General features: G+C 36.3%; 3 protein-coding genes across 3 annotated transcripts in view; 2 read left to right on the top strand and 1 right to left on the bottom strand.

Moving 5' to 3' along the window:
- The first annotated feature begins 3910 nt into the window (after positions 1–3910).
- Positions 3911–9092, top strand: LOC128855543 (protein Cep78 homolog). Its single transcript, XM_054090528.1, has 7 exons — positions 3911–4413; positions 4492–4679; positions 4855–5031; positions 5152–5326; positions 5403–5856; positions 5927–6263; positions 8258–9092. Exons 1-7 carry the CDS (start codon positions 4137–4139, stop codon positions 8693–8695), a joined length of 2046 nt encoding a protein of 681 aa, XP_053946503.1. The 5' UTR covers positions 3911–4136; the 3' UTR covers positions 8696–9092.
- Positions 9093–9818: 726 nt separating this feature from the next.
- On the bottom strand, positions 9819–10798 carry LOC128855544 (histone H4). The gene is made up of 4 exons (XM_054090529.1): positions 10697–10798; positions 10490–10610; positions 10211–10327; positions 9819–10108 (listed from the first exon to the last, which is right to left on the bottom strand). The coding sequence occupies exons 2-4, from the start codon at positions 10550–10552 to the stop codon at positions 9977–9979; spliced, it is 312 nt and encodes a 103-aa protein (XP_053946504.1). The 5' UTR covers positions 10553–10610; positions 10697–10798; the 3' UTR covers positions 9819–9976.
- Positions 10799–13893: 3095 nt separating this feature from the next.
- LOC128855542 (activin receptor type-2A) overlaps positions 13894–25881 on the top strand; it is a 29333-nt gene continuing 17345 nt past the window's right edge. The window contains exons 1-3 of the mRNA XM_054090527.1: positions 13894–14785; positions 24215–24394; positions 24514–24690. Coding sequence (XP_053946502.1) covers positions 14710–14785; positions 24215–24394; positions 24514–24690 — 433 coding nt within the window. The 5' untranslated portion in view covers positions 13894–14709. The remainder of the gene's footprint in view (positions 14786–24214; positions 24395–24513; positions 24691–25881) is intronic.

Genomic DNA, 25881 nt, shown 5'->3' with positions numbered 1-25881 from the left:
AAAGTTATTCACGAGATACTTAATCACAATTCTACTTACTACTCTACTTACAGTGACTCAATAAAGTACTCGGACATACATATCAAGCAGCTTCAAATTAAAAATTTTTGTAAGAAATGCAAGTTAAATATTTTTATTTTTATATTTTTCAATTGGGTATTCAAATAGGAATATAAAAATAGTAATAATAATTAACAAATCCATTACCTCCTTGTTATAAAAAACATATCATGCAGCATTCGCAAAATTGGTGTCAAAAAAGAAGTCGGCCATCTGGCATCATTACGATTGTTAGCGCTTTAAAACAGGGAATCCCACAATTAATTTTCTTTCGGTAGAACAGTGCGAAGAAAGAACCAAACGTAATAAATTAAAATAAAATGTCAGTCGTATTTTTTTGAATAAAAGTCCATATTATGTATAAATGTGGGCAGACAGAGTGGACAAAGCTCAATTCAAATCAGAAATATAATTATTAGTCATCATGAAAAGGGTAAAACCATTCGGGAAATCGCAGAAATAGTGAATAAACTCTGCTCGACTATATACGACGTGATAAAACGTTTCAAAGAAAAAATTTCCCTGGAAAAGAAGAAGAAATCTGGACGACCCAAAGTATTTTCGATTGCAGATAAACGGAGAATAGTGCAACAGATTAAGAAAAATCCAAATTTGAGTACTCCTAAGCTCACAACAGAAGTCGCCCAACACCTTAATATTAACTGCAACCCCGAAAATATATGTATGCACGTACAGTGTTGCGAAAGAATAATTATAATGGAAGAGTTGCACGAAAAAGACCTTTCATCAACGAAAATAACCGACACAAGAGAATAAAATTAGCAAAGCGTCATGGGGTTAAGGATTTCGAGTTCTAGAAGCACGTTTTAGTTGCAGATGAAAATATTTAGGCCAGAAGGACAATCATATGAGTGGAGAAGACCTAATGAAGAGTTGCTGGAAAAAAACTTAAATGGAGGTAGGCCGGTAATGGTATATTTGTGCTTCATTAACGCCAATATGGACCACAAACAATACCTAACAATTACGAAAGGTTCAAAGTGCTGAAAAATTGGGAAATTAGGACAATTTCCAGTACTATCAAGACAACGATTCCAAGTATAAGGCACTTGATGTCCGTCTATGGCTTATGTACAACTGCCCTAAACTACTTGAAACTTCTCCATAATCTCCAGACATCAATGTAATTGAACATCTGTGGGCTCATTTGAAAAACCAACTGAAAAATCTTGTTATTAGAGACAAGAAAGACATCGAAGGTACTATTAAAAAAGAGTGGGGGAAAATAGATCCTTTAAAATGCAAGAAGCTGGTCGAATTCATGCCAAGAAGACTAAATGCTGTGAGAAAAAATAAAGGCTTGTCGACTAAATATTAATTATATTATTTGTTCTTAAATTCTACTTTATATAAATGTCCCGACTTTTTTTATGTCATGTATTTTGCTAAGTTCTTGTTGCTATATACGAATGAGTTGAGGTTTGTTTATGTTTTTTGTAGTTTTGAAAAATACGCTTGGAGAACGAAAGTAAATGTGACACATAAACGCATTAGATTTACATTTTAATATATATTTTTTGATTTAAAACCACCTCACGTGGGTGTCCGAGTTCTTTATTGAGCTACTGTATATGTATATGTATATGCATTTACTTAAATGAAAATGAAATTGTGAGAAACAAATAACAAACAGATATGTAATACCAGCATACCAACTCAAAAACATACCTTTCAGAGTCGTAGTCTTTATAAGTAATATAATTTTATATGGGAAATACCAAAACCAAGGCGAATCTATTAAAGGTGGTATCGGTAAATCAGCTGATTTGCTTTTTTTCTTTCTGCCACATTTGGCCACATATTTTCTATAAGAAAACATAAAAAATATACATAAATGGCTTAATAGATGGCACTTATAGGTAAACCCAACAAAGTCCACGCAACTTACCTGCACACTGAAATAAGAAACATATGCTGCCGCCACCTATTCGATCAGCAGCTTCCACAAGCGGATAACGTAAAATATTTGGGTATGCTCCTGAACAGACGCCTAACGTGGCAAAAACACATAATGGCCAAACGCAAACAGCTCGGACTTAAACTCACCTCTCTACAATGGCTTATGGGAAGAAGCTCAGTGCTGTCTCTAGAAAACAAACTTATCCTGTACAAAGCCGTAATTAAATCCATTTGGATTTACGGCATCCAACTATGGGAAGCGGCGATGAAAACGAACATTGACATCATAGAGAAGTTTCAGGCAAAGACACCTGCGATGAATCACTGGAGATTTGATTTACTCCAACAACGAGCTAATACGCAACAAACCGATGATACCTTCAACACGGGAACAAATACAGCAGTCGTTTGTCGAGCCACCCCAACGCACTTGCCAGGGCCACAATTCAGTCAAACACCTACGTACCGCGCCTCAAACGGGGCACACCTCTTCAAATCATATAAACAAAACAAAAAAAAACAGTGCGTGTAGCGTAGTACACATAACAGAAGTGAAACTTTCAAGGCAGACAAAAAAATAGGGAGAGACCCGAGCGAGAATGCGAGAGAGAAAGAATATATATCTAAATAAATTCACAACATTTGCAGAGAATACAAATAGACAAACTTTACAAAAAACGGAGAAGGGTCGACCGGTGTAGGTAAACGCCTGACACAAACCGTGGCAACAACGCGCACTACTCCGAGCGTTTATCACCCGCACAAACGCAGCGATTCCAGGACCGCAGCAAGGGCACAAATTACTGCAAGGCAATACTAATAAATCCAATACCGGAATGGATAGCACTTTATACAAGTACGCACAAGTACTAGCCACGAAACGGAAATAAGAGCCAAAAAGCAAAAAAAAATGCCCCAAACAGTAGGCACCAAGAAAATATAACACCAAAAAGTAGGCACCAAAAATATATTTCCTACAAGTTTGCACCAACAAACAAGCGCCCAAAAGTAGGCAGTGTTATTTATCACTAGAAATTAGCAACCGCAAGGAAAAATAGCCTATAGTGTATCTAAGATATATATAAGGTATAGCTCTTTCTCTCCTCCCCTCTACGTGATATCTTTTTTCTCTCTCGCGGAACGAAAATGTGCAAAACGTTGCTTGGCCTTGAAATTTTACTCTCCATTCTCGCTCGTCCATCGACGCCTAAGAAGAGACACTTTAAAAATAAAATAATAATAATAATAAAATGTCACGGCTCTTACTTCATGCTTCAGTATGCTATTTCTAGAGCATGTGATAAGAAAATTGTGGAGGTGAACTTGGTCTTCAACTATCTTGCGCTGTTCAAGATCGCTCTAGTAGCTTCAGTTATATAAATTGCTTATTGTTTAAATTTAAATTAAAAATAATTGGGAATTATAAAAAAAAGGATTTGTATGTAAAATGGACCGATAAGGAATTCAATATAGATTCAAAACTGTCAAACCGCCAAATGGACTCTGATAAATAAGATTCCAATTGATTTCTTTTATTTCTCCATTTAGCACTGCCCCACATTTTTTTCTGCATGAGCTATTGGCGCATTGGCAGATTTTTTGCTGGGCTGGCGTTAATTTTTGGACCTTTCTAGGTTGTGTACTACAAATCGTTTTTCATACGTGGAAAGGTTGACCCTATTTAGTGGAATTTAAATTTTTTTTATAACGGAACTCTAAGCTTAAAACTTGAAACTTTGCACAAAATGAAATGTGAATAAAATGAATAAAAAGTATAAAACAGATATTAAATCAATGAAGCATAAAGAGTTTTCAAAACAGTCACACCTTTTGAGAAGTAATAAATAAAAATAGTAAACTTAAAAATTTTAATCATAGGCAAAAATAGAAAAAAATCATAAAAACCACAATTTTTCTATCAATCAAACCAAAAATTTCAAAATTATTTAAATTTTTTAATTTTACCTCTTTTGTATTAAAAAAAAAACTGTCAAACTTTTTACCTTCCTCCCCTCCCGATAATATTCTTCATCGCACGAATCGCACTCGTAATAAAAAATCGTAGTTCCGAATTCAAGAACCCAAAACAACAACATCGACGTCTATAAAATCTCGAAGCTAACCGAAGGACAACGACAACAACAACAATAATAAGAATGCCAAAGAACTTGGAATTGCGTGATGTGTGCAGTTTGACATCGACGAAGAAATTCAACCGCTGTCGTTCCTTTCATTTTCGGTATTTAGAGCTCTGTCGGGCGAAGAATCTGACACCTTTGCCAGATATTCGCACCAAAAATAATGCAACATCTATGTTAGATTTTTTCGGTGAAAAATTAGGCGTTACTGATTGGCTACTAATCATAGAGTCGCTCTACTATGATCAAGTGCTGCAAACACTTAGCATTCGATTGCGCAAAAACTTGGGAATGGGTGAGTGCTATGCGCAATATTCCAGCTATGCTAAGCTCCAGCAATATTTTATATGCTTTGTGTTTTTTGGCTGCGCAGTACTGGAGCATTTAGATACAGAGAAGAAGGCACGGCTCTTCAAACAAAAGCCGGTAGTCTGTACGAAGTTCGTTTTTTCTGGTATCGTGGAGGCAGTTTCAAATTGTATTGAATTCAATAAGAATTTAAGAATTCTAAATCTAGAAGGTTTGCCACTTAATGATAAATATGTGGAATCCATTGCCAAGGTATGTACGTATGTATGTGTGCGTGTTCTAACCATGAAAGAGTAAATACTGTTGAATATTCACTGCTTCTTTAGTTTTGCCACTGATTTTTTATTTTTTTTTTACACTTAAAAATTTTTTCATTACTTTAACTTTGATTTGTTTCTACAAAATTACTCCTTCTCCCGCATCGCAGGCACTCTCGTCAAATGAAAGTCTTAAGGAAATAAGTTTTCAACGTTCGAATATTTATGATAAAGGATGCGAGGCGATATGCAATACAATCAAGTATTTGGAAAATGTGGAGAAATTAAATTTGTCAGAATGTGAGCTGACGACAAAAGGTGCGGAGCACGTAGCCGATATGATTAAGGTGCTAATGCAGTAGTATTACCAACAACTTTGAGCCCATTAACTTAACATTCGTTGACCAATTTGTATTGCCTGGTTGTACAACTATTATCGTTTATACCTTCGCATATCTCTTCCACAGATACAAAAGATCAGTCGCTATACGGAGGGCTGGCAAAAATCGTTACGCTATCGGGACGTTGATCCGGATTCAATACCTGGACTGCGTTCCATTGCACTGGCGCGCAATCCGCAGATCGTTGATGATGGTGTAAAGGCGATTGTTGAAATATTAAAGGAGGATGTATGGATAAAAGGTAAACAGCTACATTTTCAACAGCAATTTTTTCGAAAGAAATTGAAGAAGTGTGTTTTCCCTGTTTTCCCTATTAGTGATCGATATGGAGAATTGTGGTCTGACTGATCGTGCCGCAAACATGATCTTGGATTGTCTTGAGGTCAACAATTATATTATTGACTTTAACGTACGTGGAAATGCAGGTATTAGTAAATTTTTGCAACGCAGCATACGTGAACAACTGGGCAAGGAGGATGAGGATCAGAAGATGCTCGAGGGTCAGATGCAACCGGGCTCTGGCGGCAACGGCCCAAATGCACAATCGAAAAAGAATCGTGTCACATTGGCACAGCTCAAGGAAAAGCTTAAAACACTAGAGGAGCAATTGGCATTCGAGCGCACACTGCGCAAAAAAGCTGAGCAGTTGAATGAAAAACTCAACCAACAGATAATAGCCTACGAAAATCGAATGGAGAATGAAGCCAACGCGCGCATACCCGAAGGATATGTGGTTGTGAAGAACGAATCGCTGCAGTCCATCATTAAAGAGTAAATAAAAACATGCTAATTATTTTGCATTAGTAAGACATAGAGACTTTTCTACATTTTCACATTGTAGGCGTAATGATTTCCAGAAGTTGGCCAGTAGCGTTTGTCGCAACAATTCACCGCGCAACAACAACTGTCGATTCAAGCAAATGAACGCATTGCAGATGCAAAGTTCTAATACGTCTTTGCGAGAATACCCTAATGCCAGTCTGTCAACAGAGACTGCGACGAACGTATCGGTGCATGAGGCGCTGCCGTCGCCTACCTTAACTGTTAAAGAGATGTCGCGTAAATTGCTGAAAGTGCGCAAGGTGAAAAGTGAGATGAAATATGTAGAGCCAGCACCGAAAGATTCTTCCAAAAAGAAGGAATCCAAATCTGATCACGAGTTCGCTAATGAAACGGACGTAAGTAGTCAATTCCAGCAGGAAATTTATGAGATTTTAACTACATACTTGGTGTAATTTTGCATGTTGTATGTTTTTTTTGTTGTAATTATTTTATTTATGTTGTTGTATTTATTTATTTGTGTATTTTTTACACTTTAGTAAGTTAAACCTCTATCGAAGCACATTTTTAACAAGCAAGAATAAACCAAATAATTTATTCCAAAACAAAGTCTGATCAAAACGAAAATACATTTCTATTGGAGTGGAAGCAAACATTTTTTTTTATTACTAATATAATAAGGCAGTTTTTTTTTTAAATTGAAAAAAAGAATTTTTAATTAAAAAAAACTTCGCATAGAAACCATTTGCCGTGCGAAGTAGGCTTAAAACTGTAGGTCCCTCCATTTATGGCACAACATCAAGACGCACGCCACAAATAGGAGGAGAAGCTTGTCCAAACATCTAACAGAAGTGTTTGCGCCAATTATTTATTTTTTATTTTTTAATTTAAAATTAATTGGAAATATACTTTTTTAATAGCAAAATACATTTCTATTGGAGTGGAAACAAAAATTTTTTTTTATTACTTATATAATAAGGCAGTTTTTTTTTTAAATTTGAAAAAAAAAAATTTTTTTATTAACAAAAACTCCTCATAGAAACCATTTGCCGTGCGAAGTTGGCTTAAAACTGTAGGTCCCTCCATTTATGGCACAACATCAAGACGCACGCCACAAATGGGAGGAGAAACTCGTCCAAACATCTAACAGAAGTGTTTGCGCCAATTATGTATTTTTTTTTTTTAATTTAAAATTAATTGGAAATATACTTTTTTAATAGCTCCATATGGCTCATAAAGTTTTTTTTTGAAACCAAGTATAAAAAGCCTTTCACAACTTAAATTATGACTGTTCATGTAAAAATTATCCAGCCATTATCTTGCCAGTAACTTAATTTCCGAGAATACACTCTAGAAGTGCATGAATGCAAAACCAGTAACAATTTGCAAGTTTTACGAATAGCTGATTAAATTGTTGGCGGCGGAAATCACAAAAATTTAAAAAAAATTTTAGTTGAGCTACCTCGTATTTTAATAAAAAAAAAAATCAAATAAAATACCAAACAAAGAGCTTTGCATCGCATGATTTTGTTCACAATAATTTGTTCCATTTCATCATCGCTGTCAGATAAAGAAATTTCCATTAGCAATTGTGGTTGTGGCAATCACAGCTTCCTTCATATTTTCCTTGTTTCCTATTGCCAAATTAGGTAATAACGAAGAAGTACAAGCATAAGACACAAAAGACACCTTCAATGCTTTCGATTTGTATTTCGGAAACTGCAGCAACGGTGACTGTAGGCTGTGATGCAGAAGTACATACATAACTTTAAATCATTGGCCGACTCCTATTTAATGCATGCCTTCAAATAAACTATAAATTTTATCTAAAATATATTTACTTTTATTCTTCATTTTAACCACCATTTTTATTGAAATTTTAGAACTTTGACCCAATTCGCAAATTTTCATTCGCGTTTATTTTTACTTTGTGATCAGCTGTTTTTCTCACTTGCAAATTCTTACAAGTAGAAATTTGTACAGTAAAAATTTGCAGCTTCCCTTCAAAATGGAGTGCCATTTTGCTCTCTCACTTCCTCTACTTTACAATTTTTTGAATACATGAACACCAAAACTTGATAATTTTTAACAATTCTTACAAATTATTTGCAACAGACCTATTAACTCAGCACTTTCTACCGGTATTATAATTAAAATCTAATCATTTCCGTGCTATGGCCATTTAAACTGTATGATTGTTCCATTTGCTTTCCAAGTGAGTTTTAGCCATAATTGCTGTGATATTTCGCAAAGCTTAACAAAAACAAAAATAAATTTAGAAAGCTAAAAATGGATAAAGCTCTCTTAAACTGTATGTAAACAATTAAGTATATCGATCATAAGATTAAAAAAATATATATTTTATAGCTATCGAATTTTATATTCGTTACAGTTTCAACTTACCACCGTACACTTCGAGACAAATATCGGCGATTCAGCTGCCAAAAATGCGCCATCTATGGCCATACCCATATCAGGCGGCTCTTCATCAATGGCCCCGCAATTGACAGCGCGCATTGACAAAAAGCCGATGAATAACGGTGGTGGTTGCACTATTCCCGGCAGCAGCCGCAATATTTTTTGCAGTAAAATCGAAATGGACGACTTGTCTATATCGACATCGCGCAGTCAAACCAGCGATGGCTGCTCCAGTGACTCGGATACATTACGCAATAGCGCCGCAGATTATCAGCCATTGAAGGTGTTCATTCGACGCAACAAGTCATTGACGGCCCAACAGCAGTCGCAGCAGCAACGTGGCCAGAGTGATGGGGTGACTAAGACCATTAAGTCGCCGCGTTCACTTTTTCTGGGATTGTGCGATGAATAAGGAGGTGACAGTTGATTGGAAAGGAAGGAAGCAAGAAAGCCCAGAAAATTGTATCGAAGTTCATTTACTTTTTTAGTTGAATTTAGTATTTTTTTTTTTGCATTTAAAGCTGTCGCCGAGGAGCATACTGTGGCCTCCCATTCCTTACTCCTTCTTCTTAGTTTTGTTTGTTTCGGAAGCAGAGAGGGAGTTATGTCCATCAATAATTTTAAAATTACACGATAAAATTCTCTGTAGCGTCCGAGATATATTTTTGTATATTTTTTCTTGCTCACAGCAGTTCTTGTGTAATGCCCCGTTCTCAATTCGTGTATATACATATGTATATGTACATACATATGTATGAGTATATTTTATATAAAATTATGTTTAAATAAATAGTCATTTATAAAAAGAACTCTAAGACCATCATTTAGATCTTTTGAAATCAGAAACAAGTTTGCGCTTATTTGCTAATGTGGTTGTTGTTGTTGTAGCAACTTACTAAACCTTGTCAGTGCAATGAAGATTACCGGTCGTCTTCGTCTAGCTCATTTTATGGTATACCACGGAAACTTGCTGTTTCGATAAGTTGGGCCCAGAAGGAGAAAGATATTAGATGATTCCCATGGCAGCCGGTTCTACGTTACTGGAATGACTCGGATTTTCCCGACCCAAGGCATCAGTAAACTAGCTCTGTCTAGTGCATTGTACCTTACCCCTCATCCATATTGTTGATATTTTCAAATGTAACATTCAACGAAAATAGGGCGACTTCACAAACGCGATAATGCAAATCGTCTTTTGTTTAAAATCTCCGTTTAGTAAAATTCTGTGAAAACTGGCCATTTAAACAATATTTTTACATGTTTTTATTGCAACAGTACAAAACATCCCCCCTACATATTTGGGGAATGCTATTGAAGTCTTTGGTTGGGTTTATAACCGGAAATGCATGTTAGGGACTACAAAATTCTAAAATTCATTTTTCATTGTTGTAATGCTACTATCCTCAACGTCTATCTACATTCAACATATTACAATGCAATGTAACTCAATGCACCTTAAAGGTTTAAGTGAGCTGTGTTTACAGATCAACCTAACTTACCCATTGCAAAAATTATATTGTGATTGAAAAAATGCATTTAAGTAAATTGAATTGTATTGTATTTCTTTTCTAGATGCGCAAATTGTTTGCTAATTGCAAGAACATCATGTCATTTCAATTAAAAGTAGTAATTTATTTATATTCTGATTAGAAACCCATTCGGGTCTTGTAATACATAAGTGGCGTCAAAAAGTTTAACCGCCAAAACCGTAAAGGGTGCGACCTTGACGCTTCAAGGCATATACCACATCCATAGCGGTAACAGTTTTACGCTTGGCGTGTTCGGTGTAGGTTACAGCATCACGAATAACGTTTTCCAAGAACACCTATAATACACACAAATTCATATTTGCTATATTAGTTAACATATAAATGAAAATTATATATTTCCTACACTATTTTGAATTATGCTATGCTGGTTCCTTTACCTTCAAAACACCACGCGTTTCTTCATAAATCAACCCCGAAATACGCTTTACACCGCCACGGCGTGCCAAACGGCGAATGGCTGGCTTAGTAATACCCTGGATGTTATCACGCAATACCTGTAAAATGGATGAAAATGAATTAGCTTACATTGAAATGGGATTACTCTAGTTTTGGAAAAATATATATATGTATGTAAACGGCTGCACCCAAAGAATTTCACAATCACCACCCTTAAGCTGCAGTTGATATTAATCTATTTTCAATCAAGCAACAATTACCTTACGATGGCGTTTTGCGCCTCCTTTACCCAAACCTTTACCTCCTTTTCCACGACCAGTCATTTTGTTAGGTTTTTATTACTCAATTAACTTTTTGTGATTGGAAAATATTCAGTTATCTCTGAAATAATAAAGTTTACATATAAACTTTCGAATTTATAGATAATTCATTTATTTATTTAGAAACACAAAAGGCAGAGCTCTTACCTTTGAGATCTAAACACGGACTCTGCAAAAATGGCGACGTTCATGTTTTCGTTTCTCTATGCACTTTTTTCAATGCATATTCGTGCAAGAAAGGGACAACGCTGATAAACAAAATGTGCGCCACCTACTGGACAATAGTAAAAATGCAAAACTTTTTGGTGGATTATAGACCAATTTAACTCCGCTGATTTCAGCTAAACTATAAAAGTACGTTCACATATGCAGCAGTTACAAATAAATCCAGAAAATTAATCTATCCATTCACATATGCCAGATTATCTGCAAAATTGATAATCAGCTGTCAATATTTGGTTGAAAGTTTTTCTTCATAGAAATTATTTGGTGGAATATTTCGATGTGTTGGTTTGTTTAATTATTATTAACGACAGCTAATTTAGGAGGAGAAGGAAAAGCTAATATAATTGCGCAATTGGCTGCTAATAATGAACAGTTGGAGGGAATCCGCAAACGACGTTTACTGAGGTTTCAAAAAATACGCATTCGATATTACATTTTTATTGTTTAAAATATATGGCGAGAAACTTAAGGATTTTTTCAGATTTCTCACTTACAATGAAAGGATACAAAACAACAACAAGACAATGAAAAAAAGTTGTTTTTTTCACGTTAAGGAGACCCATATCTCAACCCCGCTAAATATTCTTGTTGTTAATGTGTGCAGCTTTAGCGGACGCATTGGTGAGAGAGGCAGCGGACTCGCCTTTTATAGGGCTCGAGCCTTTTCTTACTATGGGATAACACACCATCAAGGAGAAACTTAGGAGTGAAAAGCAATGACTAAAGGAGGTTTGCTGGCACCAAACTATAGGAGAAATATCTACTGGGACACGAAAAGAGGTTTAAAAAACTCATAACCTTTCCCAAGGATAAGTCCCAGGCCACTGCAGACTGCGAAGGAACCTGCACTTGATCGGGATTTTGTTTATGGACTCTTCTCATTTCTGTGACCAATCGCAGGAGACTCCAATGCACCTTCTCCTTGAATGCAGCACTATAGCGCGGCGAAGGTTGAGACAACTTAGTCAATTGCAGCCAGAAGAAGGGCACATACGCTCAATCCAATACGGCTCTATCCTAAGTTTAATAAGCGAACTGCGTCTGGATGAGGTACTGTGATGAGTATAGCGCACAAAAGATCATGAGGTCGAAGTGTAAATCTCAAAAGGAATCTAATATAATATAATGCATTTTTTGTAGGTATACATTTTTTATTAAAGATATTTATAGCGGCCGCTAAATGGAGTAGTGGGTGAGCACCATTCGGGGTTTGAAACCGCGGGCGCGAAACAAATTCCAAATTATAGAAACAATTTTTCTATTAGCGGCCGCTCCTAAAAAATAATGTGCCGTTCGGAGTCCGCTTTAAAGTGTAGGTCTTTCCGTTTGTGGAACAAAATCAAGACAAATACTACCAATTGGAGGAGGAGCTCAGTCAAACACCCAATGAAGGTACAAGCGCCAATTATATATAAAGGGTTTTCCAATAAGAGGTGTTATTTTGATATTCAAAGAAAAATGATATTTTTAATATAAATGGCCGGATGTTTATTTCATTATAAAGAGGAAGGTATGCCATTAATAGTGGAAAATAATATCAGGCAGGACAATACCCTTTTCATGAAATTTTCCATAACCGAATTGCAAAGTGGCTGCTCTAAGTCCTTGATAGCCGCACGAGCTCCATCTTTGAAGTCTTGAATCGAGCATGGGTTGTTGGCGTAGACCTTCTCTTTCACGTAGACCTACAGAAAAAAGTCACAAGGTGTTACATCACAAGATCTCGGTGGCCAATTGGGATCACCACTTCGAGAGATAACACGATCCGAAAACTTTTCCCGTAAAAGATCAATGATTTCGTTGCTTGTGTGGCACGTAGCGCCGTCTAGTTGAATATAAACCATCCAATTCCGGCCATCAAAAATCGTTAATCATCTCCCGATAGCGCAATCTAATTCAAAGTAACACCTGTTATTGGAAAACCCTTTATGTATGGATATAGGAAGCTTGTTCTGGGATGAATGTTTAAATTGGGTTTTACCACAGTTAGGGAAATAATTTTTGAATCAAGCGGATCATTTCCTGTGGGAAATATTATCTATACTATAAAGGTGAATGTCTGTACGTTGTCCGCGCATCACTACGAAACGACAATACCAAATGACGTAAACATTTTTACACATTCATATTTTCACCCAATGAAGGTTATAGGCATGTTTTTATGATTGAACTCCTTTCCCACAGCCCCCAGGCCGCGCCACCACTCTCATTCAACACTAATAATCGAATATTTGCTTAAATTGAATCTAAAATATCTTAGTTTTTCCTATTTCCCACTATTTATAGCACACTCTAGACTTCATAATCCGCATAAGCTGTTCAACTATGACCCAAATGCCAAGTTCAAAAACGGTTTGAGATAGAAAATTTATAAAAATAATTTTGCTTGATATTTTTCTGATTGGTTGTTTTGATTTTATTCAACGAGGCATCGCAACGGATGCCCGGTATTGTAATATTATGGTTATTAATACAAATTTTTTTTCAACGAAGTTATTGTTTGCAATTCTTTTATATACGTATCCTAAATCCCTCAAAGCTACTCCTACTCGAGCGGGGCCGCGGGTTAAAGCTACTAATAAATATTAAACAGGAAACGTTAAAAAGAGGTGTTATTTCGATAACTTTACCTCACTATTTTGGAACTTCTAATGCGGTAGTACCTTTAAGGGTAAAAAACTAAATTTTTTCCTTAAATATGGTGATATTTTACTGCTTATCGTGCTTTGAAGGTCAAATTCGCACTACAATTCAGTGGCTGCTGAAATTTATTTATGTATTTAGTATTAAAATATATTTGAAGAATAGTGTTTGTATGTATCATTCAGTGTATATACATATTACAATTAGTGAAGTAAGTAAAGCTGGTGTTTTTATAGTGAAATATAAGAAATGCTGGTCAAATTGAACGGGGTGCCATTCAATACCTACCTTTTTTCATGCCAAGGTACTCACATTCTACGGTACTATTTAAATTCTGGGTGGCTGAAAAGAATTTTTGTATTTAAAATTTCCGTAAACTGGCAGCTCTATGCTCACAAATAGTTAAAAAAAAATAATACTTGCGCTATCCTTTTCCAACGCGCACCGCTTAAGCACTTCGGCAGTAACTATCAGTCATGCTGCTCATGCAACCTCATTCGCTGGTAACAGTTCAGCTGCAAAAGAAAAGTCAAAATGACAGCAAAATAACTACGTACCAGTGAAAAGATGCAACATAAACTTGCGTTAAGTAATAAAGTGTGGAAAACTTTATTTAATGCGCAAAATTGCATAGAAAATTAGGAAAGAAAGTTATTTTGATAAGTGAATGACATAATGTGAAAGATTAGAGTGCAAATAAATCAGTAGCTGTTCAGGAAAAAGCTTCTAAAAATTCGTGTGGTTTTGGAGTGGTCGTTATAAAATACCTATAAATGTGTAGTTCGGATGAAAAATAAAACTGATTTTTGGTATATGTTCATATATGTGATAACAAAATGTGCTTATCAAATATTTCCGCAATATAATTTGTGTGAAGATACTGTTGTAAGCTCTCGAGTCGAAAAAAAGCAACAAGCATTGGCTCTTGCTGATAAATAGATAAAAAAAATAAGCCATCAAATATCGTATACAGAATGTTTGGAAATGTGTGAAGAGAAAGAAAAGAGGAAGTTTTAAAGAATTCATTGGGCGTAATTTCGCTGAGTTTAAAATATGCTTGCCAAATAGATATTAAAAAGTATGCAGCTACTTCGAAAATAGTAGTTGGTTTTTTTTTTTTAATTATAAAGTGGAAGCTATTTAAAAATCCCTCTATGGATTAATCTAATTTGGGCACATGCAGAACTTTTACCATCGTAGCTTAAGCAACAACCTTCCATGCGTCTACTTCGTCTTCAAAACAACCCAAAACGCTTAGTTACTTTGTGAATAAAATTTTGAAAATATTTAAAATGACCGAAATCAATTCGTTGCGGCATACAGTGCTGATTTCCCTGCCGCTAATGCTGCTACTCATCCTGCTATCAAGTAAATCAACTATTTGACTGTATTGTATTTTTTAAATTAATTTAAATTTAACTAGTTTTAATTTTTACTCCTGTTCATGTTGCTAAATATGCCCACTCAACTATTTTATTGACTTTTTTGGTATATTGTGCGTTCTGTCTCTGACACAGTACACTTTATTTCATAATTAATAAATTCGGATTAATATGTGATATGTATTGTCGATTTCAGCAAAAAAATTATCTACATCAGGCGTAGTAAATATGTATGTTTGTATGATTGTATTCGATATACGAGTATACAAATATACCTGCTCACATACATAAATACAAATGTGCCTATACACCTGTGTTCGCAGTAAAAGCAGCGGGACATATTAGTCGCGTCCGATAACACAAAATTTGTAATAGTTATTGATAATTTTCGCGAGCAGGCGTTCGCTAACGCCATAAAATTATCCATCACTCAGAAGTTGAGAGTAAAGTGAAGAGGCCGCCGTACCCGAATCGATTAATGTGTGACTCGTCCGAAACTCAGTCTGGGCGTGAAACACCAATTATAGAAACGGGTTTTTTACACTCGTTGGCAGGCAACGGCAATCCTCCGGGCGTATTTCTGCATTTTTCATTTTTACTTCTGCCGTTCGGAGGCGGAATGAAATTGTAGGTCCTTCCATTTCTAGAAGAACATTCAAGGCGTGTACCACAAATTGGGGAAGGCGTTCGGCAAAATAGCTAAAAGATGTAAGAGAGATATTCATTTTGTGCCAGAGTAATTTAAGCCAGCAAAACGCATGCATAACAAAAACAATTGACCAAAGGCATATGACTGAACTTTTTATAAACAAACATATTTATTTTTGTGGAATCTGGCGAACAGTTAATTAGCTCTCAGCATTGTGATCAGCTGATCTGCTGACGTAGTAAAGGATATGGCAGCGGTTTGTTTACAAGCAAGTTCGGCGAAACTGAGTTTGTGCTGGTGATATACGAAAAATCAACGCAGCCATTGGCCATGTTTATTCGTTTCTATCTGAGCTACGACTAATTGGATGGGCGTGGGAATACGTGAGAAATGGGCGGGCACAAATCCGGGGTCAAGTAACCTATTGCGTAGTATCTCAAATTTTACTTCGGATGGCCAAATTTTGTAATCTATTATTCTTGAGTTTTGAGCGAGTGATTGGAGGTTTTCTGTTCGTTAATTTTTGGTTTTTCTTCTCTTTGGGAGAGAATTTTCGCTTAGAGTTCTGGTGGCCAAACTTAAGAGTTTAGTTTACGTATAAACTCAGAGATTGTTACTCAGCAGCGAGTAACACGATTGCACCAGCGATAACAGGTTTTCATTTCTTTACATTTGACATTGATTGGCTACAAAACTGCACACACAGAATTTTTTAGAAAAAAATAGTTTGGAATTTTAGATGACAATTCATCAATTAAAGCTGTGTTAAATCCAGGAGGCCGCACTCGCTCATCCAACAACACAACGCCACATTTGTTGGGTTTTCGTCCACTCGTGAGTGGAAGGAAGTGAAAGAGCGGGTGAGAGTGCAAGGAAAGACTTTGGGTTTGACCTTCAGCGAGTGGTAGAAGGCATAAGCATTCCACTCAACGAATTATACACTGCCATTGGCTTGAGCGTAATCGCGGAAACCGAAGGTTGGCTCTGACTACTAATTGAAGAGTCTGCAAAGCGTTCTGGCCAAAACTAAATCTTAAAAAGACAGTATGTCTGATTGATTTTAACGGATAAATTACTAGCGTCCTCGCAGGTGTGTTTCCGCACTATTGGCACCGTAGCCAGTAGAATGGGTGTACCTCACAATGACTTCTGCAGGAGTTGTGGATGCCCTGCACTTTAAAGAAGCTGAGGCAAATATCTTGGCCTTTATTTCTTTGAAGACCTGGGAAATTTGCAAAATATCGCACTGGAGGGACTAGTTACCTTCATAAAAAGCTCTAAGTGGTTCAACCAACTTAATGAGGGAAAGAAAATCAAATGCAGGTATCACCATAGGCCACCGGGTGCTTTGTCTTAGACAAGCAATTTGGATAACCTAACCTAAGATGATAATTTGTAGAATTTTAACACATTTTGGACATTGTTTAAAAATTTAAGTCATATAGTTTTTTCTTTTATAAAAAACGTTGGAAAAGAAACTTTGCAACTTATCGCGCTGCTATTATTGTGAACACAGGTGTAAGTATGCGCGCGAAGATGAGTTGTAACAAGAGCATTTATGCATTTTCAGAAGAAAACTGAGGGCACCACATTGCAATGCACTGTCTCTACATACATACATAAAGGAATTAAGGCTCAGTCGTATATCAAGAAATATGTAATTTTAATTACCTATAAAAGGCTACCAAGCAAGGCACTTGAAACAGGTGTTGGTACAGCAGTAGAATAGAAACAACAAGAACAAAGTATTATTTTTGCTCTTGGGCCATAGAATAGCAAACTCTATAAACAAAGATTCACAGTTTATAGCCTTGACAGATGGCGGCGTTAATCGGGATTACCTGCCCAGATAGTTCTGATTAGAATTGTAGTGCGACAGACGGTTGCTACGCGGATTAGAGAGGAGCTGATTTGTTTATGGAATAGTTTTGTCAGTAAAAGATGGATCGCAGGCGATAAACTCGGCTATTTGCTGCCCTGATACTAAACAATTATTATTCACTTGTGCGTTTTCCTCATTCGGTTATCAGCGCCTGCTCGTCCCTCTCCGTCACTTTCTGCTTGCCATCGAAATTTAAAAAACCCATTTATAAACATAAAAATAAAACAAAAATGCTATAAAATACTTACTCCTGTTGTGCTTATTCTATTGTTCCGGAATTTTATTGCTGCACTGATTGTTTTCAGTGTTTCTTGTCCTCCCTCTCTAAAAGTTTAATTATTTTTCATTCGCAATAGATATTAACTGCCATTTTACGGCGAAATCGAAAATTTCCCTATCCCCTTGAATTATGAGAATTAAATCTAAATGCCCATCCGCTTTTGTGGCACTTAATTCGTGAGATAATTTCGAGTTACTGTGAGCGTCAAAATAAAGTGTACAAAGCATTTTGTTATAATATGGATTTTATTTCAGTCTTTTATAACAAAACAATATATTTTAATTTCATGTTTTTTAAATTAGTATTTGATTCTCTACTTAATACTAGAAAACAACAAAAAATAAATTACAACAACAAAAATTTTAAAACAAACTAAATTGAGTGCATATTTTACGCGTCAAAAGGAAGTGTACGGGATATATTTTACAAAAATTATATCGATTTGATATTTTGTTGATTTCCCTTTTAATTTGATAACGGAAGAGAGTCTTCGGGACATCGACTCAACTAGTTTTACAAGTAAGATGGAATTTTAACCCCCGAGTATAACGAGTTTCAGCATATCCATATTGGTGATTGTCCTATTTCGGATTTGGCGGTCTAAATGCTCCCACAAATGTTCAATAGGGTTTAAGTCCGGTAACTGTGTAGGATGATCCAATGTCTTAGGAGTACGATAAAACAGCCATTCTTTTACTATTTTTGCTGTGTGCTTGGGATCATTATCTTGTTGAAAGATTCAAGATCCCTGCAAGCCTAATTTCTGCACACTGGTTAGCAAATTGTTTTGTAAAATATTCAGATAATCTGTTTTGTTCATTTTGTTCATGGTACTTTCAATAAAAACTAAACTACCAACTCTGCTTGCCGCCATACATCCCCGCACCATCACCGAATCCCCACCGTGATTAACTATGGTTATCAAATTTTGGTCGGCATACACACTATTTTTGGTTCTCCAGACTTGAACCGATATTTCTGCCCAAATACCTCGAACTTACTTTCATCGCTAAACAGGACATTGTTCCAGAAAGAAACATCCCGATTTTCGTATTTTTTTTGCATAATCAAGGCGTTTGTTTTGATTAACTGTCGATATTAGCGATAAATTAAATTACCCGTACCCGTTCACATATGGCAGATTACCTGCAAATCAGCTGTCAATACTGCTTTCAGAGGTTTTTCTTCATAGAAATTATTTTGGTGGAATATTTCGGTGTTTTTGGTTTCTTTAATTATTACGAACGATATGAAGAAAAGGCAAGGAGAGGGAATAGTTAATTTAATTGTGCACTTTGCTTCTAGTGCTAGACAGCTGATGGAAATCCGTAATCAACGACTACTGTGGTTGCAAAAAATGATGGCAGCAATGCGCATGCGAAATTCGATATTGCATTTTATAATAAGCCATAACAGACCAAAGCGACTATGGACGCCCGCCTTTTTCTGTAATATGAATGCAGAATAATTAAATTTCTATTTTAATTCTATTAGAATTATGTCTATAACCCTCTCTTCTTTGCTGGCGTCCATTTTATTCAATTTTTAATTACTTTGACGTTTCTCCTTACATTCGTTATAAATACCGGTAACAAAGAAAGCACCGCGTTGAATGGGAAAAAGGAGGGTTGTAATCTGATACTACTTTATAGTCTCGGATATCGGGAGAAAAATTTTGTATGGGTAATCTCGCTTGCTGCCGTAATTGAAGGGGTTGGCGCGTGACTACCATTCAGGAGTGCGTAGGTTCGAATCTCCGTGCATGAACATCAAATAATAGAAATAGCTTTTTTCTAATAGCGGTCACCCCTCAGCAGTCACTGGCAAACCTCCGAGAGTATTTCTGCCATGAAAAATCTCTTCATGAAAACCATTTGCCGTTCGGAGTCGGCTTTAAACTGTTGGTCCCTTTATTTGTAGAACAACATCAAGACGCACACTACATATAAGGGGAGGAGCTCGGTGAAACCCTAAGCTGCAATTAGTTGTGCCGTAGTCATATCGCCATAGCCGTAACCTGCTTACAGTTACGGGGGAAAACCAAAATTCAATAGATACATACGATTACGGTTATGGTTACGGCGTTTTGGTGCGGCACCTACAGGGTGGGCCATATAGCGTTTGCTTTTTGAACCACCTATTTTTTTGAGAATGGTTACACAAATGACATGTCAAATGTGTTCATAATTTACTTAAAGGTTTGACATTTACGAAATGGAACGCTATACGCTTGAACAAAATTGGGAAATATTGAAAACCTATTTCCAAAGTGGTGAGTCTTCTTCTTCTTTTCTGATTTTCACATCGTGGCTACGTCAATAAGCAAAATTGTCGGATTTGGGGCTCAGAAAATCCACACGTTACTGTAGAGAAGCAAATGCATCCACAACGAGGCACTGTTTGGTGCGGTTTTTGGTCTGGCGGCATCATCGGGCCATTTTTTTTTCGAAAATGAACGAGGAGCCGCGGTTACAGTAAATGGCGAGCGTTACCGTGACATGCTCAACGAGTTGTTTCCAAAAATTTAAGAGGATGACATTAACGACATTTGGTTTCAACAGGACGGTGCAACTTGTCACACTGCCAAAGTTACACTCGAACTTTTGGCTACCGTTTTTGAAAACCGAATAATCAACCGAGCTGTGATTTAAGCCTGTTGGACTATTTTTTGTGGGGAGCCGTTAAGGACAAATGCTATTCGAACCATCGAGAGACGATTGATGCTTTAAAACACGAAATCGAAGTTGCCATTCATGAAATTGGAGCCCAAGCAATCGAAAATGTGCTTAAAAATTGGGTTGATCGAATGGCATACTGTAAAGCCAGTCGTGGCAGTCATTTGAACGATATTATTTTTCATTCATAAATGACAGTGTTCAATCTTCAAAATAAAAAAAAAAGTTTGAAAAAATATTGATTCGTTTTTTTTTTATAGCCGATTCAAAAAGCAAATTTTACATGGCCCACCCTATATTATCCTTTACAGTGATACCCATCTGTTTGATCAAAACTGATCTGATTGCGATAGTTTCGGTTGTGGCTATGGTATGCCACCACTAATTGCAGCTTTAAACTCGAAAAAGTAGATAATCTAGTTATATGTGAACCTATTATTATTTATTTATATCCAATCTAGGACAGTCGCTCTGGAATAATTTCTGAAATATTTAGAGGAAAATAGTATAATGTTGAAACAACAATATCACTACATATTATAAAACAAAGTCGCTTTTTCTGTCCCTATGTCCCCTTATACGCTTAAATCTTTAAAACTACGCAACGGATTTTGATGCGGTTTTTTTTAAAGATAGATTGATAGAAGAGGAAGGTTTATATCTATATAATGTGAAGAAATATATAAAGGGGGCGTGGCAATCGGTCAAAATGTGGCAAAAAACATAATTTTTTTGTTTTCACGGCCATAAATCATAAACGAATCAACCAATTAAAATGAAACTTTCTTGAAGTTTAACTTTGAAATATTATTTTCGTTCTGCATCAAAAAAAAAAAATTGATTTATTTGTTATTTAACCAAAATTGTTTAAACAAAAGCAGCTCTTTTTCAAAAAAAGCTGTTTGTGTGTTTGTTCGCTGTTAACCGAATGAAGCAACAGGCGTTAAGCGATAATCTCACCACACCTCATTAATGTTGAATTACATCGTATGGTGACGTATGTATGTATGTATTTACGAATCGCTCGCATTATTTCATTTCGGCCATATGTACATATGTATCTATGTATGTACTGAATTCCATGTAATTATATGTACATACAATTTTACAGCGAAATAAAACGCTATTTTCAGGTTCTATATTAGTAAATCGCACATAATTAAAATACAGTTTTTGAATAGTTTTTATTGATTCGGAGCGCGTTTAGTTTGCTATCAATTCCATACAATAACATTTTTTGTCATTTACTTTTTACGACAACTAATAGCTTATTTTCGAAGCGATTTCAACAAATGGGTACAACATTAATCCTTATCCAATTAAATACCTTAAATACATTGTTGTTTTCATATAGATCTATGTATATGGCTCTTTACAGCATATAATTAAAAACAATATTTTTCAAGATATTACAACAGTAATTAGTAATTGAGATCTACCGGAAAAATTGCGTTAGCTGTTGCGTCATCCGGCATTGCCGCTACTCTTTTGGAAAGAGTCTTTTGGAAAGAGGCCGAACCACACACTCTACAATGAAGCACCCGCTGAAAATCGCCACCGATGATGATAACAGCGTCTGTAGTGTTTCTAGACAGAGCAATACAGGAAAATTGATGCGTGACTGCTCATTAATAATCTGGGACGAAGCTACCATGTCAAACAAGACGTCTGTGGAAGCACTGGATAGGACAATGCGCGATTTGCGCCACAAAAATGCACCTATGGGTGGATGTACAATTCTGTTCTCAGGAGATTTCCGTCAAATCCTACCAGTTGTGACTCGAGGAACACGTGCTGACGAAATAAATGCTTCGCTAAAAGGATCCCACCTTTAGTCGTATGTCAATAAATTAGAGCTTAAAACTAATATGAGGATTTCGTCATCTTCACGTGAGAACAGGCTATTTCCAGAGATGCTGCTAAAAGTTGGCAATGGAGAATTAACACAAAGTGAGGGAAGGATTCACCTAGAAAACCTTTGTGTTTTGATAGACAAATCCAAGAGTTAGTCAACAATGTCTATCCAGACATTGATAACATAAGTTATAAGACAATATCTTGGTTTAAAGAAAGAGCTATTCAGTCACCAACTAACGAACAAGTAGATAAAGTAAATAACTTGATTATTTCAAAGATTGATGCGCCGACGAAAATATACTACTCGGTCGATACTGTTCTCGATTTGGAAGAAGCTGTTCAATTTCCTACAGAATTTCTAAATTCTTTGAAACCGTCTGGACTCCCTCCTCACAAAATGGAGCTGAAAATAGGTTGTCCTGTTATTTTATTAAGAAACCTAAGTCCACCTAAACTTTGCAATGGCACGCGTTTGCTGGTAAAATCACTGAAAACTTTCATAATAGAGTGCACAATACTCACAGGATGTGGTACCGGAGAAGATGTATTGATTCCCCGAATCCCTCTGATACCATCGGATCTACCATTCCAATTTAAACGCTTACAATTTCCGGTAAAGACATCTTTTGCAATGACCATTAATAAATCTCAGGGTCAAACCTTCAACGTTGCAGGCTTAGATTTGAGTGTTGACTGTTTTTCACATGGCCAACTGTATGTCGCTCTTTCAAGAGTAACCTCTAGAGAAAACATGTTTGTATTGTCTAATGACAAGAAGGCTATGAACGTTGTATATAAAGACATTCTGTAATATAGTAATTGTTGTAAAAATAAAATAAATACATAGTAAAAATGCAAAAAGTTAATATGCAAAAATGTAGGGTATGAATTTAGATATCCCAAAGATAGCAGGAAATCTTCATGCTATAAAGAAAGGGGAATTGTTTTACTCCAAATTTAACGCGTGCGGGCCACGGGCAATAATGAATAAGCCAAAACTACTGGATCGATTTTAATCATTTTTTCAGTGAGTGACATAGGGTATATATTTTATACCCGTGCGAAGCTGGGCGGGTTGCTAGTTTATAATGATTCAATGAATATACATGAGAGGCTTATATAAATCATTTTCAACAATTTTAAAATCCACTTGTTAAGGATTTGCAAAACATCAAAGCCATACCACTGTGTTTGACACCGAACTCCTGAAACCTACCACAACTAGTTTTACAGCTCATTGCACGTCTCCTGCCGTTTCCACCGTACATCTCATCTCATCCCTTTAAAAGCAAGCCGAACCATCCACTCACTTCAAAAGTATGTACACCGTTACACGCACATAGCATCACAATGTATTCTGGTGCGGAGGTGTCCTTAGCCTAGCTCATTGCAAATTCCTTGCTCGATTCAAATTACCCGAACACTATACTCATTAACGGAAAGCTGCTATGCTTACATATTCACATTTTCCTTTGCGAATGAATGAAAACGTGCGGTTGGATAGATTGCCTTGCTAAAGAAAGTTGTAGCGCAGTTGAGAAGAGGTCGCAGTGTCGTAGTATCTATGGGCCATACGATATGGTTACAAAGCGAAAATTGTGCAGTTGCGGCACTTAACACAACTCCGCAACGTAAATAAGTATTTAGCTTGCTGCCCGCTAAACTCAAAACTCTACCCACTCTCTGAGCCGAACATGAAAGTGCGCCAATATTGTTGATGTGGCTGTTAATACTGCTGCAATGCATTCTACGAGTGTGTGTGTGTGTGGGTGTAGTTATGTAGCGCATATACATACTCATGTTTAGTTGAAATTGTTGTTATCGCAGTTGTCGTTGTTTCAAGTAAAACCCACTTACACAAATTTCGCTTTTTATGTTGGCTTGTGTTCTTGTCCGCTTTTTTGTTGTTTACTTTCCATTTTTATCTCTTTTACTTCCTTCTTCGGCTTTCACATTTGATACTTTTAGTTTTTCTATTTTTCTTCTTCTTTGATTTAGTAGTTTAGTTCTATGCTATTGTAAGTGCTTATGTATGCGTGTATTTAATAAATTTATCCTTCGGCTTCTTGCAGATTTGGCGGGTTGGACACAGGGCGCCGTTTTGCCTGATGGCCATAGAATCGACTGTGAACACTATGATGAAAAGAATTGCACCACAGAGGGTGATTGCGCGATCAAAATAGAGCATTGCAAGGTGGAGTCGGACAAAACATCCAGCTGCTATGTGCTTTGGTCCATGGATAGCGCCACAGGTATGTACATATTTCAATGCTGCTACATGTTGCAAAATGTGTAAAGAATAAAATATTATATATGTATGTATAAATTTGCGATGTGGACCTTTTCATGAATTACATTCTCTATATTTTAGGTGAAACAAAAATGAAAATGAAGGGTTGCTTTACAAACATGCACGAATGCAACCAAACGGAGTGTATTACAAGCGCAGAGCCCCGTTCAAATAACATATATTTTTGCTGTTGCAAGGGTTCTATGTGCAACACTGAACACAGGTGGATCCCCACCACCACCGAGGCAACCACCCAAGGTAAGCTAATAGGGACAGTAACACGGCACTAAGGGCACTGAAATCAATGTAAAGGTAGATGCATACGGCGGTTAAATAGAAATGTGTAGATTAGATTTCAAGTTCGTGAGGTAAATTGATTTTTGAAATTCAATACTGAGATATACAGAAATGGGACACGTGTTTACGTACAGGCTTATACTGTTGAGTATGCGAAATATTTAATTGCGTGGTTGCGTCGTTAAACGTCAGTAAATACATTTCAACTAATTAAAAAGGCCGTAAATTTAGTTTGGAAAATTACTTTTATTGAATTCAAAGTAAGAAATGTGTGAAAATAAGACAAAATTAAGAATCAACTTACCTTTGCTCGATATGACCACCTTTTGCCTTGGACGATATCGATGAAAACGATCCATCTGCGGGTACAGCGGCCCAAACTATTACCTGTGGCGGGTGCTGCCTCTTGATTGACAATCGATGGCTCAAATTCTCGTATGAACGTTCGGTCAAATAAGTAAGTTTACGAATGGCTCAATTAGAAAAATTGTCTCGTCAGAAAACACTCCTTCGTTCTCTCAAGTCGTACTTGTTGCTGCTTTGGTATGAGATGAAGCGCCTTTTGGATCTTGTAAGGCTTGACTTTAGTCAACTAACAGACAGCTGATGCCCGTGCTGCCCGTGGTGGTCTGAAGTTAGTTACACTTCGAGAGCCGGAGTATATAAAGAGACGCGTTTGCAGAAAGTAAAAGAGTTTCTGAGAGGTTGCTCTCAAAGAGAAAATTATCAAAAAAGTACCAATAACAATTTGCAAGTTTTACGAACACTTGATTAAATTGTTGGCGGGAGAAATCACAAAAATTAAAACAATTTTCAGTTGAGCTACCTTAAATTAAAAAAAAAAAAAAAAATGAAGCAAATAAAATGCAAAATAATGGGCTTAGCATTACATGATTTTATTTTGTCCAGAATAATTTGTTCAAATTCATCATCCCTGTCAGATGAAGAAAATTCCATTAGCAAATTAAAAAAAAATTCGAACTAACATAAAAAAACGGTGCGATACGGGTCTTCTAATTTCGCCTCTATTTTCACCCGCCACTCTCAGAATGGACCTAATTTTTGCTAACCTGAATTTGTTCCACAGTGTTATTTGACTTTTTTACATTCAGTTTCATGTTCGGAAAATGAATTTTTAGTAAAAATAAACAA

Source organism: Anastrepha ludens, chromosome 2 (genome assembly GCF_028408465.1).
Source record: "Anastrepha ludens isolate Willacy chromosome 2, idAnaLude1.1, whole genome shotgun sequence".
Lineage (NCBI taxonomy): Eukaryota > Metazoa > Arthropoda > Insecta > Diptera > Tephritidae > Anastrepha > Anastrepha ludens.
The sequence above is the reverse complement of the archived record's forward strand: the minus strand, read 5'-3'. Positions and strand labels throughout refer to the sequence as shown.